The following is a 12,999-nucleotide window of genomic DNA, read 5'->3' as shown; positions in this document are numbered from 1 at the left end:
AAATACACCTCCATGAAACGGCTCCCAAAGCCACTGCCCCCTCCCCACGCCCCCTGGGTGGAGTAGAGGTGCGATCCGGGGTCAATACACAGCTCACTTGCGTAACCTTCTGGGGGAGCAGCTGCCACAGGTGGAGCCTCGCTGAGACTCCCCACTCCTGTCTGCAGCTCAGCCAGGGCTGTCTGGAGGGAACGATGTCTTTTCTCTCCTACGCAGCAGGGCAGGATTCTGAACCCCGTTGTCTCGGCGCTAGCTCCTTGGTGAGTAATCCAGCCGGCCCCCTTTTTGCTGGCTCACTGCCTGCAATTGAAGGAATCGATGCAGGTACTTTGGAAGGAGCCCCTGGGGGCCAAACACTCCTTGTAATAGCGTGTGGTTGTAGAAGATGAGAGAGTGTCCTGAGGACAGAAGGACCGGGTGTTCCGGCCCCGGGCGTGCCGGTGCCATCGCAGTAGCGTATGCATCGTGTGAGATGATTCGGGTGAAGGACGCAGACCTGGCGCTTAGGGAGGACTCGGTCAATGTCAAGTGCGTGTTTTCATGAATGTTTATAGAGTGTTTTCTGTGGGCTAGGCGCAGGCTAGGTTCTGCAGACACAACAGAGACTGGACTCTGCCATCTTAGAGTGTTCTTTGTGTCTCTAGAAGGGGGAGGGAAAGACAAATAAGTAAACAAGCCATCCCAGACGGTGCTCAGATGTGACAGCGTGGCTGGTGGCGCGGGGAAGCGACGTTAAATAAGGTGGCAGTGGAAGGCCTCCTTGAGAAGGTGGCATTCGAGCTGAGATTGAATGACAGGAGGGTCTGTGGTGGGAACGGCTAGGCGTGGAGAGTTCTGGGTTATGGGAAGAGCAAGGTCATAGGTCCTGGCCTAAGTTCGGTGGCTTCACGCACAGGAGGAAAGCCAGTGTGGTTGGGTTAGCCTCCGTTTCCCCGTTTGTGAGGCTGGAGGATCGGACGAGCAGCTTTGACCAGAGCTTTCGCTCTGTATACATTCCAGGAGCGGGAGGTTTGGATGATGGGTCCTGTGGCCCAGCCTCCCTCCGCTGCAGAAACCACCTGTCGTCGACGGAGGGGTGGGTTTGTCCCTAGGTGTCCATTCAGCCTGTCTGTCCCTCCACCCTGCTTCAGCTCGGGCCCGTAGCCACACGGCGACTCAGTAAGGAAAGGGGAACACGAGACGGGATACCGGGCAGAGCGGCTGCCAACCTGCCGCGTTCATTCACCCCGTGGGAACTACCCCGTGAGTTCATGGTGGATGTGGGCGTGGAAGAGAGAGCAGTGAGCGGGAACCAGAAGCCCCCAGCTGTGGACCCTAAGCAGCTGAGACGCGGGGGTTGACCCCAGAGTCCTCTTTTGTCTGTGGGGCAGCAGGGGGCTCACTGCCTGCCTGTAGCTCTTCCCTACTACCAGCCAAGGGTCCCTAAAGACAAAGCTGATGTCTGGCCCACCGTTGCCTCCCCCAGGCACCTTGCACACAGATCCCTTTGGCCAATTATTAATAGACAAGACAGACCACACAGACTTCCAGTGAGCAAAGCACAAGTTCAGGGACAAACTGCCCACTTGGAGTCCAGCTTGGCTCATTGCCACCCGTGGGGCCTTGGACAAGTCACTTCATCCCCGTCGTAGGTAATGACTCGCGGTGACCTTGGAGAAATCACATAACTTCTTTGAGCCTCAGTTTTCTCCATCTATAAAATGGGAATAGCAGTGCCTAGGTCATAAGGCTGTTGTAAGATCATGTATAGCCAATATTTAACACACCGCGGGGCACATGGCACTGAGAAGGACGGGGGGAATAATGGATATTACGTGTGTGTGTGTGTGTGTGTGTGTGTGTGTGTGTGTGTGTGTGTGTGTGTTAGAAAATTGGTGGTGGTATATTGGAAAGGCTTTTTGATGCCAAGAGATTTAGCCCTTTTTTCTTACTCCAGAAGGAACAGAAAGAAGCCTGCAGTTTATTCTTAGCACAGAACCACCCCTTTATCTCATTGTTGTTCACACCACACTGTTGGGGCAGATGATTTTTTTTTTTTCCCCTCAGCAGTGCCTTGAGTGCAGGTGTAGAGAAGTCAGGCCAGCAGACTTCCCCACGTGACTCAGCACTTCTGCTGGGACTCTGGTTCCTCCAGCGGATCCAAAGAGGAGAGTGATAAGAACTTGTATCCAGGGAGCAGGGGGGCCTAGGCTCCTGGGGGTGTGCCCGACCCCTACTTGGTGTCGCGTGCGGGCTAGAAGGTTGGGCCGCCCTCCCAGCCTGCCCATTAAACCCCCGAACCCAGGCATCAGCACAGCTGCAAAATCATCAGGTTCGGCATCTCTGGAGGGCTCTCTCTGTCCCCCACACTTCCTTGTCCCCACTGCACCCCACCCCATCCCATCCCTTCAGTCAAGGAGGAGAGAGAGGATGGTTCATCCCTTTCGGTAGCAGAGCCAACCCCCACCCCCGCCACCGAGCCGCTGCCATCCAGGGCTGTGGCAGGTCCAGTCAGAGGGCGCCAGGGGAGGGGGTCCCCTCACGCACGCAAGACACACACACACACACACACGCACACGCACACGCACACGCACACGCACACACTCTCTCTCTCTCTCTGTCTCTCTCTGTCTCTCTCTCTCTCTCTCTCTGTGTCTGCGATCAGGCCTGTGTGCCAGCGCGATTTGCGTGCCTGGACTTGTTTACCAGGCCCAGGCATAATTGGCTCGCCTCGCTCCACACCTTGGTGCGCCCTCCCCACCTCCTCCTTCTCTTCCCCCTCCCACCCCCACTGCACCTCGAAAGAAATTAAAAATGTGACAACAAACTCCAGTTGTCAAACACCCACGGATCCCCGCCAGTCACGTGCTCCTGGCGCGGCGGAGCGGGGCGGGGCTGCGGCGTGGAGGAGTAATTGGTGAACCCGAGGTGAATGAAATAATTGGAAAAGTGAGGTGTGAGTTTGTTACTGAAGTGTGAGCATGGTGGGGGAGGGAAGGAGGGCCACGTTTAAAAGCCCCGTATGTCCTCTTTATTCACAGCTTCTGATACAGTAATTGCTATTTTGTGGTTTCTATTATCTGCACAGTGGGGAGCATCCGTGTCTCCTTCCCAAGTGGTAGAGTCTGGGCTGGCGGGGGTTGGGGGGGTTGGTTCCTGGGTGCCCTGTCATCTGCCTCCCTCTCCGGTCCCTGGCGGCCCTGCCCAGCCATGCCCAGGCCTCTTCTCCCAAGAGGCGCGCAGAACTTCCTGCAAAAGCCACTCTTGAAAATGGCTCTGTGGGCTTTGCTGTCAGCTGAGAACTTTAATAATGGCTGGTATTTATATATCGCTTATCTCCAAGGAGCTAAAGGTACTTCATCGATTCCCCCGCCCCAGCCTGTTTTACCTTTTTTTTTCTTTTTAATTCTCTTTTGATATCTCTCTGAGAGCATTAGTATTGGCTTTATTTTTTCCCACACAGTAGTTACACAAGCAACTGAAGCCATCCTTCCTGAGCTGGGAGGGAAAGCTCACCTGAGTTTTGAATCCCAGGCCGTGGGGCTTGGGCAGGTCACTTGGCCTCTTCAGCCCTTGGTTTTCTCATCTGTAAAAATAGGAGGCAGTGACTCTTACCCCACAATCGTTGTACCTAGAAACGGTGTATTTAAAAGGCCTAGCACTCCACAGGCACTCTGTCATTGGCCACTGGGGTGACAGCTGCAGTGACGGTCTTGAAGCTCCAGCCCTTCACTCCGGGGCTTCACGGGAATCGGGAAGTTCGTTCTAAGATCTAACCCTAATCTTCCAGCTGCTCTGGAAGCCCTCACTCTTTCGTGTCGTGAGGAATGGTGGGATTTTTTAAGCTCCTAGGGTCTTGGGACACAGCATTTCCTTGGCCATGCAGATGTCTGTCTGGACACCCCAGACGGGCAGTGACCTCCCCCACGGCCCCCCAGCTCCCTGGTCCCCACCCTCACTCCCTCGTGGATCGAGGATGCCCCTCCGTCCTGGCTTTTCCCTGCCAAGCTCCCAAATGCCACTTCTCCAGGCCACGTAAGCATGGCTCCTTTAGCTTCTCTCATCAGCTTTTTTTCTCCACCTTTTAATTATTTTCCTCGCCTTTCTCCGGACCCTCAGCTGCTTACCATGCATACAGCGTCCACAGCTTGCAGTGCGCTGGAGAGAGGGAGGAATTAACCTCACCAGTCTCTCCCTCTCTCGGTCTCTCTTGCGTACACATACGGGTGAGGTCCCCAGAAATGAGCCACGGCTAAGAACTGGGCAGCATCAAGGGACGGGAAGTTAGAGCCCCCGTGGGCAGAGGCAGGGGGTTTGCACCCAGTGCAGGCAAGAGGGACTGGGTCTGAGTCAGCCTCCCTTGCCCTGGGATCTCGGGCAAGTCACTGGACCCCTCGGAGCCTGCCCAGCGCAATCCTAGCCGTCCCCGTACACGGCCTTGCTTCTTCATTGCCAGACAGGGCCAAGCCTCAGAATGAAAGCCCCGCTCCGGAAAGTGGCTGGTCCCCTCCAGATAACTGAAGCGGGTGAAACATCGCGCAGCACAGAGAGCTCCTCCGGCTTCGCATCAGACACTCCCAGGTTCACACTCTGGCCCTGCCACCTACTCGCAAGAACCGCTACCTCCCTGAGCCTCAGTTTCCTCATCTGAAAATGGGGTCGGTGAGACCAATAGTAATTAACATTTGTGCTCTTCATATGTACCCCGTGGCCTGGTTCGCGGAATCCTCATCACCACCCTCGGAGCGCAGGTGCGACATCCCAATGGTCGTGTCCGCCTTCCAGGGCTGCTGTTTCTTCGGTCCAAAACTACCTCCAGGCGTCCACTGTGAGCCAGGCCTGGGGCACCTTGCTGCGGATCCCATGATGGGCAAGATAGATGTGGTTTCCACTCTCGCAGAGCTGAATTCCAGCCCCAGGGGAAGGCAGAGCATTACCCAGGCATCCACACCGCAGCGCCCTGAAGCACGGTGGGCCCTGACTGCTGGGGGCACATCCGCCCCCACCCAGAGCAGGTCAGCCAAGGCTGCTCACGGAAGCCGAGGCCTGAGAGCCTGGAGGCTGGGCCAGGGGTGGAGAGTCAGGCAGAGAGACCGGCCCACCCCATAAGTTGTCTGTGGCCGTGTCTGTCCAGCGCCCAGCATGACCCAGACACACAGCGGGTGCTCGGCAAGGCCTCCCTGTGCCCTTCAGCCTCCTGAGACCAGGTCTGAATCCGTCAGGTACACTGTCCCCACAGTCCCCGTGACTCTCTGAAGAACTTGGTGCCAAAGCGCCATTTATGTTTACCCAGGAGCCTGCCAGAAAGTATGTGCGTCCCCTGCCCTCCGTGTCCAAGGCCAGCGGGGCTTCGCTGGAAAAAGGCAGCGTGTCTGTCGTGGGGCGTGTCGGCCTTTAGGTGGCAGAATAAAGCAGGGTTTGTGGGCAGGACTCCGCTGGGTTCTCCCACCTCACCTTCGTGTTGGTCCCCACCTGCCCAGCCTCTGGGCCGCTCCAGGTGGGCCACGAGCCTCAGCCGGGGGCTGGGATGACTGACAGGCCTCCACTGCCCATCCTCTGCAGCCCCTCCCCTCCCGGGAGGCTGGCCGTGGAGCCAGCAGCCCAGTTTCCGTGGCCTCTGCTCGGAGAGGCGCCAGGAGAGGGAGCGGAGCTGCCGGGGAGAGTGCCGGGGAGACGTGCAGATTCATTTTGAGGCTTCATAATGCCGCATTTACACACCGTCCTGCCTCCAGAAATTGGGCGGGCAGATGCCTGGTCATGCCGGCAGGGCTGCGGGTTAACTCCACAGATTTAGCTTAGATCATTTCACGAGAGCTTACGGCCTTTACTGTGCCTTTTGCCCAGTCGGTCTCTGGCCCCGAGGCATCCTGCACCATTGTGTGTAGGTGCGTGTGCCCGGGTGCCCACAAGTGTGTGTAGATTTTCAAATAAAATAATACCTCTTTGCAGATGCCGCGCACATTAAATATTTATTGGCAACAATTTGTGCGTATATGTTTGATAAATGGACCTGAGGATGGGCTGGGGGCGGGGGAGTGAGAGGAAAGCAAGGGAGGCCCGATCCTTTTGTCCGGGAATTTCTCAAAGGTTTATCCAGGGGGAGAGGGGGCACTGGGGAGATGGTTGGAGGCCGTGTTTACCTGTTTGATCCCTGCTGGATGCGGGGGGGCGGTGGGGAACACCTGACTTTTCTCCTCCAGAGTCAGCTTTGCCTGACTTTGGCTTCGCAGATATCAAAACCCTGAGGCAGGAGTGGGGTTTAGAGGGTGTGGCTGTGTGGCATTCAAGTGCCAAGCGCTGAAGAACCATCCCAGGTCCCGGATCTGGGAGAAGGGACTCACCCTGCTTACTCAGTCAGATTCGTGGGGGTCCGTGGGGAGTCCGTGCTAACCCCGAGTCCGGGGCCCTGGCCTGGCCAGTGCCTCCCCAGCCCAGCCATGCGTGCACGGGGCTGCATCCCCCTTGCTGAATATTCATTCCCCCCACCCCCTCACCCCCAGGAGGAACCGCATCCCCAGTCTGATGGTTCCCTCCCTGCTGGCGTGATGGCCAGGCCGGAGGGAGAAGGCCACCCAGGCCCCCAGGACACGTGCTGGCCGGTGGGGAGCTGACACTGACACGCGTGTTCGTGCACGTGGCTGTGCACACGTACCCGCCTCGTGCATCTGCGGGCACTCCTCTCTTCTAACTGGAAAGGGTTAGCGGGTGAGAATCGGTCCTGCCTCCCCCCGCCCCCTTTGCAGGCCTCGATTCTGAAACGCCCGTGTTTTTATTCCCAGCACCTTCGGGGAGCTGAAGACAGTCCGCTTGCCGAAGAAGATGACGGGGATGGGCTCGCACAGAGGGTTCGGCTTCGTCGACTTCCTCACCAAGCAGGACGCGAAGGTGAGACCAGGGCCCCTCCCTCCCGGCCTCTCCTTTCTGGGTCCTTTGTGGGAGAAGCAGCAAGGCCTCATCACAGACGTGGGCGCGGCCCCCACTCCCCATTCGGATTTTCTCTCCCCTCCTCTCCCCAGCCCTGCTAATTTACACAATGTCCTTGGAAGAAAAGACCATGGGCCTTGTGTTTGGAGGAAGGGGCAGTTCTGTGTCCCCGGCCGCTCCAGGTCAGACAGAAAGCGTGGGAGATGCTGTGCAGAGTGTGGAGAGGAACCAGGGGCCAGCGCTCGGAGAATAGGCCGCCAGGCACCCCAGTGGGAACCCGCGGGGACAGCTCTTTCCCCTCTTCTGCTGGTGCCTGGGGCTTGTGTTTTGTGCTGATTTCAGGTGCACTCAGGCCAGGCAAGTGCTGCTGTGTGTAAGCACGTGTACGGCATTCCTTGGAGACAGAACCACCTTTTATTTTTGAAGCAAGGCAGCCCCTCTGGGTGTGGGCTTGGTGCAGTAGGTCCTGGGTCCTCGTCCTCCGCGGCAGCAGACCAGGGGCAGAGGCTGTGTGACCGGGGTTCTGGCTGCGTCCGCGGTTGCTGCTCTCACAGTCCCAGGTCAGGATCCTGGGGGGAGGGGGCCATGGCGCTGTCTTCGTGGGCTCCCTCCAAGAGCCTGTGCCACAGGCAGCCTTCCCCCGTCCTGGCCTGTCTTCCCTTGAGGGTGCAGTAAAGCAAGGGGCACGTGTCACTAATGGCTGGGATCCCCTCCGCCTCTGAGGAGGCATCTTCAGAAAAGCAGAGTATTTGTTGGAATCACACTCTTGGCCAGCAGCAAATTGGCGTTGCCAGAGGCCCTGTGGGTGGAGCTGAAGGTGTCATCTCAGGGACACAGCTGCGGCCTTTGTGGGCCCTGGGAACACGCACAGGCAGAGAGGGTGCCCCAGGACTTCGGCAGGCCTGCCAGCCACCTTTGTCTCAGCGTCTTGAACTCAAGTGCACGCTTTGTTGACACGTGGCCATGTTTGTCCAGACATCTGCGCCTCTTTCTTCTCGGCTGGCAGTCTTCCCCTCTCCTCCTGTCGTGACAGGAGGGACCGCAACCCCTGCGTGCAGCCGGTCCACGGCCTTGACGCTCACCAGCAAGGCAGGCACCTGCGGGGTCCCCCCGCCACTGGCTCAGAGAGAAGCCAGGGAACAGCCGTCCAGAGCACTGCACTTACTGCTGGCTGCTTGGCTTCCCCAGCCCTGCCCTGTGCCTCAGTCTCCTCATCTGTAAAATGGGAATGATGACAGGTCCCACACCCACAGGGTGAAGGCAGATGGTGACACGGGTCCTGGCACACCGTGCTCGAGATGAGTGAGCTGTTTCCTCCTCGTTCCCACCAGCCCAGGTCCCTTCAGAGCCACCAGCCCTCCATCTGTGGACAGGGAAGAGAGGGGTGCAGGCAGCGCTTTCTCCACTGCGTCCGTCTAGCCCTGAGCTTCTGTGAGTGTGTAGGACCATTGTCATCTGTTTTATGTCAGGGTTCCTGTGTGAGACTGCGATTACGGGAGAAATGAAGGGGGGTTCACTCCCAGCCCCAAGAAAAATCTCTTATTAAGGACCAGTGCGAGGGCTAGCTGTTAGAGCACAGACTCTGCTGCCAGAATCCTAGCACTTACCTGCTCTGTGACCTTGGGCAGGTGACTTACTTTCTACGTGCCTCAGTTTCCCCCCTTATAAAACGGTAATAGAATTTCCCTCACCGAATCGTTGCGAGGCTGGGATGAGATGATAGTCTTAGGACGGGATCTGGCCTCCGTGAGCTCCGTCTGTTAGCTGTGATGAGGCGGATGGTGATGGTGGTGATCTAAGAAGAAGGGAAGGAGCAGAGAGAAAAGTTGTCCACGCCCTCCAACTAGAAGCTTCTTCCACGCGGCAGCCTCCCTCCAGAGCTTGAAGTCAGAATTAACGTGGCTCTCGCAACCCAGAGGGCTAGACCAGGCATGGACTGCCAGCCTTGAAATTCCACGCTCCCATCGCCAGGATGCAGTCAATATAGCTTTGTTCCCTGGGGTCATGGGAACGGGGCGTGGGGGGGAGATGCTCAGGTAGCCGGGCAGTGCCAGTGCCCGCTTGGCTAGCGCCTGGCGCCGGAGGCCAGGCTGCAAATGTTCTTTGCAGAGCCTAGCACAGCCTTCTGCTGACTTATGGAGGTGGCTCCTCCCCCTCTGTCCCTTCCAACCTGGGCTCCAGGAAGAGAAAGGGCAGCCGAGGACGGCGAGGGCTCAACCCACACCCCCTCCGGGACGGGCTCTTGCGGCCCCTCACCTCCGACAGGCGGCAGCCTGGCTCCGGAGCTGTCGCGGCCCCGCCATTCCCGCCTCTCACCGCACCAGGACGGGCCCTCTGTGCCGCCGCTGAGCGGGCTGGTCTCCCATGCAGTCTGAGCCCACCGGGAACGCACCTCTCCCGCAAAGATTCCTTTGCTCTTTTTGCTTCCCAGAGAAGCTGCCGTGACTTTTCCTTCTCCTTCTCCCTGTCTGTCTGAAGAACTTTATTGTCCCCCGAGTGGAACATTTAGCGCTCTCCACTGAGCCATAGAGCGTGCGCGCTGCATGTTGGTGAATAGAATTCTGAATATTGTAAATATCTGGTTAGCTCGAGGGCAGGCGTGAGTTTGAAGAGGGAAAGCAATGCTGGAAGGAGACATTGAGTTAGAAACCCCCAGAGACCCTATTTTCATTTCGAAAGAAGGAACTCGTGGGAATCCCAGGGCTGGTAGGGGAACCTCCAGGACCCCCAGTTTCTCAGGACAAGCGCCGCCCACCACCCCACCACCACCCCCAGCGGTTCTCCCTTTGAAGCGCTTCAGGGAAGAAGACCTGCTTTAGAAATCCTTCCCGGGGCTTGACTGAACCCTGACCACTCGGCTTCCTCACCAAGGGCTTCACCCCTGCTTCCTGCCGTGGGGCGTCCTCCAGGAAGATAGTGGTCAGTAACTCTTGTGGCGTCAGAGCACTGGAACCTGGAGGTGTAAGCCTCCTGTGCCCCGGGGCGCCAGGCGGTCCTCAGAGGGGAAAAGAGGAGACAGGGAGGAAAAGATGAGGGGAGCGGACACATTAGGGGGAGGAGGCAGGGAGGGAGTAGAGACCGATTGTAGAACCTTGGGTCTGGAAAGCAGTGGAGAAACTAGCAGTTTCCAGGCTGGGCTGTGAACCCGGGGATGTGACTCACAGCACAGTACTCTTTCCTGGGCACCAACCAGTCCACTTTGCCAGCTGGCTGAGGAGAGAATTAGGCACCCTGGTTGGTCCCTGGAGGCGTCCACTCAGCACCCCCATCTCTCTTTGGGCCCCAAGCACGGGTCATCTGTGTCCTCCCCGCCCCCAGGGACCCTGAGTCTTCCGACCTTGCTCCATGACCCCGTGTTCCACCCCGCACATCCTCGGGAACTCCGTCATGCGTCAGGCCCCTCTGGGTCAAGCACACGCCCCAAACAGGGAAGAGAATCCTAGCGCAAGCCTCCACGAAGAGCTCAGGGTAACCAGGCAACTGATGACAATAGCCAGAGGCGCCCACGACCGGCCGAGCTGGCTTTGTGTGTGACATGTACACCGTACACGCATTGTCTCGTCCCAACCTGCAGCAGCCCCGGACTCAGCTGGAGATTTGCATAACTCCCTCCCCGGTTTCTCCAGGCGCTTGTTAAGCTCCATGTGTGCAGGGTCCTGGGAACCAATGGGAAGCCGGGACCTGGCTCTGTTGCTGAGATGCTAAACCAGGGGTGGGACCTGGCCGTCAGCCCCTGTCACAGGCTCCGTGAGCTGGCATGTTCTCCCAACCTAGGGCATTTCATCAGCCCCCGATGTCCCAGGCATGAACGTCAGTCCCTCTGAAAGGGCTGCTGTTATTATTATCTAAACCTCCAAGTGTGATGAGCCCACATTTCTCAAAGAACCTTCTCCCACGTGCTGGAGGGAAGCAGGGACAAAGGTCGATGAGGGCAGACAGGAAGTCCCAAATAAGGTGGTCTTCCCCAGTGGCCTGGGCCTGCGCTTGTGTGTAGGGATGTTTGTAGTGTCTCAGGTGCCACGTGTTTCTCTGGGTCCTGATGATGTTTCTGGAAGGGCAGCCTCTTGGCATCAGTAAAAAACCATCAACTTCTAAAAGCCCATCTTTGGCAGGGATGGCGCTGGGCATTTGGCGCGTCAGCGGGAGGAAGCCATTTGACAGATGGGTAAACTGAGGTTCGAAGGGTTGGCGCCACGTGCCAGAGCTGGGAAACCCCGCGTGTCGATCTGATTCCAGAGTCCACGGATTAGCTCTTCCTCCCTTCATTCACTTAAATTGAGTGCCAGCTGCGGCCAAACCGTGCGCCAGCCCCCTCCTCTCTACACCACACCCCTCACCTCTCACCCATCCCCAGCAACTCACCAGTTAGACATTTGGAGGAAGGCCAAGAGGTTGGCCCTTAAAACATCTCTTGGGAACAAGCCCAGGATGAAATCAGCTCCTCCGGGGCCCCCAGAGGAGGAGTGGGCATTCCTTTAGGGGCCTCCAGAGCCGCACACTGTCTCCTGCCAACCCTCCCAAGCCTTGGAGACAGCAGCTTTCTACCTGGGCAGGTGACCTGGGATTCCCCACCAGCTGTGCCCGTGCCCATTGGCCAAGAGGCCACCAACAGTCACTGGGATTCCGTTGAGAAGCCACCACCTCCTCTGCCTTTACTTGGCCTGGCTGGTCGCGGAGGAAGAAGGGAAAGAAGGCAAAGAGCAGACTTGCAGCCTGGAGACCAGAACATTCTCCCCATGCACACGCCTTTAATTGCCCCCTTCCCGGAGCCCACCGGGCCTTTGTACTTTTGCAGTTGCAGCTGTTTTCATTGGCCACCGCTGCTGTTGTTTTAAAAGGTCTGTTTTCACATGGAATGTTATCCAATTAGCAGAGCAATGTGTTGGCTTAAATAAACACTTGGGGGGAGCCGGCAGTAGGGAGATGGGATGGCGGTCGGCGTTGGCAGGCAGCGCTCTTCTCTTCTCACTGGTAAACAACCGCAGCTTTAACTGGGGAGTCGTGCCAGTTAACGTCTCCGTTCTCACGTCTCACTTTTGTATGGTGCCGGGGGAGAGGGGGGCGTGGACACAGCCCCAGGCCCACCCCAGTTGGGGTAATGCTGAGAGAGTTTCGTAGGGGGGTCCCATCAGGCCTCTCCGCACCCATGGCCTTCGCCTTGCAGATTCCGCTGAAACAAGACCAGTGGTGGGAAGAGGTGACGGTGAGCAAGACAGAGCTTCTTAAGGCAGGGACAGCCACCTCCTCGCTGGTGCCCAGCCGCGGTGCAGGCGCCGTAAACGGCGATCGCCATCAGACGAGCGGTGGATGGTGTGCGCTCCACACACAGACACACACACACCTTTGCTCATCTGAGTGCAAGGAGTGCATAGAGTACCGCCTCCTCAGGGGCCCCGAGGGTGTGCAGCCAGGGTCTGAAGGGGACATGGCCCCATGGAAATGAAGGCTCCGTGGGCTGTGTCCTACCTAGACAGCCCATGTTCTAGAAAGGCAGGGCGGTACAGTGGTTAGCAGCGTGGCCCGTGGAGTCCGAGCTGCCTCCTTCCATCTCCGTGAACGTGGGCAAGGGGCTTCATGTCCCCACACCGCAGGCTGTTCATGTCCACAACCGGAAATGATCTGCACCTTGAGGCAGCCATGAAGATTAAGTGGAAAGCCGCGTGCCAAGCACTCACCACAGGCCGCGGCGCAGGGCACCAAAGGAGCAGAGGCAGCGGAGTGTCCCGGGCCCCACGGGGCAGAGGTGCTGTGCTTTGAAGCCGAGGTATCAGTTGCTTTTTGTCTCCTGAAATGTTAACTGGCCACAAATCCAGGAATTGGGGTGCTATCCCCACTTGTCTGTGTTAGGTGTGTGCGCTCGTGCTTGTGTTTTTTTGTGGGTTTTTTGGGGGTTTTTTTTGCAGTACGCGGGCCTCTCACTGTTGTGGCCTCTACCGTTGCGGAGCACAGGCTCCGGACGCGCAGGCTCAGCGGCCATGGCTCACAGGCCCAGCTGCTTCGCGGCATGTGGGATCTTCCCGGAGCGACCGGGGCACGAACCCACGTCCCCTGCATCGGCAGGCGGTCTCTCAACCACTGCGCCACCAGGGAAGCCCA

The 12,999-nt window shown here is 58.0% G+C and overlaps 1 protein-coding gene across 1 annotated transcript in view; it reads left to right on the top strand.

The window, feature by feature from the left end:
- RBM19 (RNA binding motif protein 19) overlaps nt 1-12,999 on the top strand; it is a 121,167-nt gene that overhangs the window by 81,908 nt on the left and 26,260 nt on the right. Inside the window, exon 22 of the mRNA XM_082853569.1 lies at nt 6,759-6,864. Within this exon, the coding sequence (XP_082709695.1) occupies nt 6,759-6,864 (106 nt within the window). The remainder of the gene's footprint in view (nt 1-6,758; nt 6,865-12,999) is intronic.

This window comes from Leucopleurus acutus (genome assembly GCF_964270905.1).
Source record: "Leucopleurus acutus genome assembly, chromosome: 13".
Lineage (NCBI taxonomy): Eukaryota > Metazoa > Chordata > Mammalia > Artiodactyla > Delphinidae > Leucopleurus > Leucopleurus acutus.
Note: the sequence above shows the minus strand (reverse complement) of the source record. Positions and strands in the feature narration are given on the sequence as shown.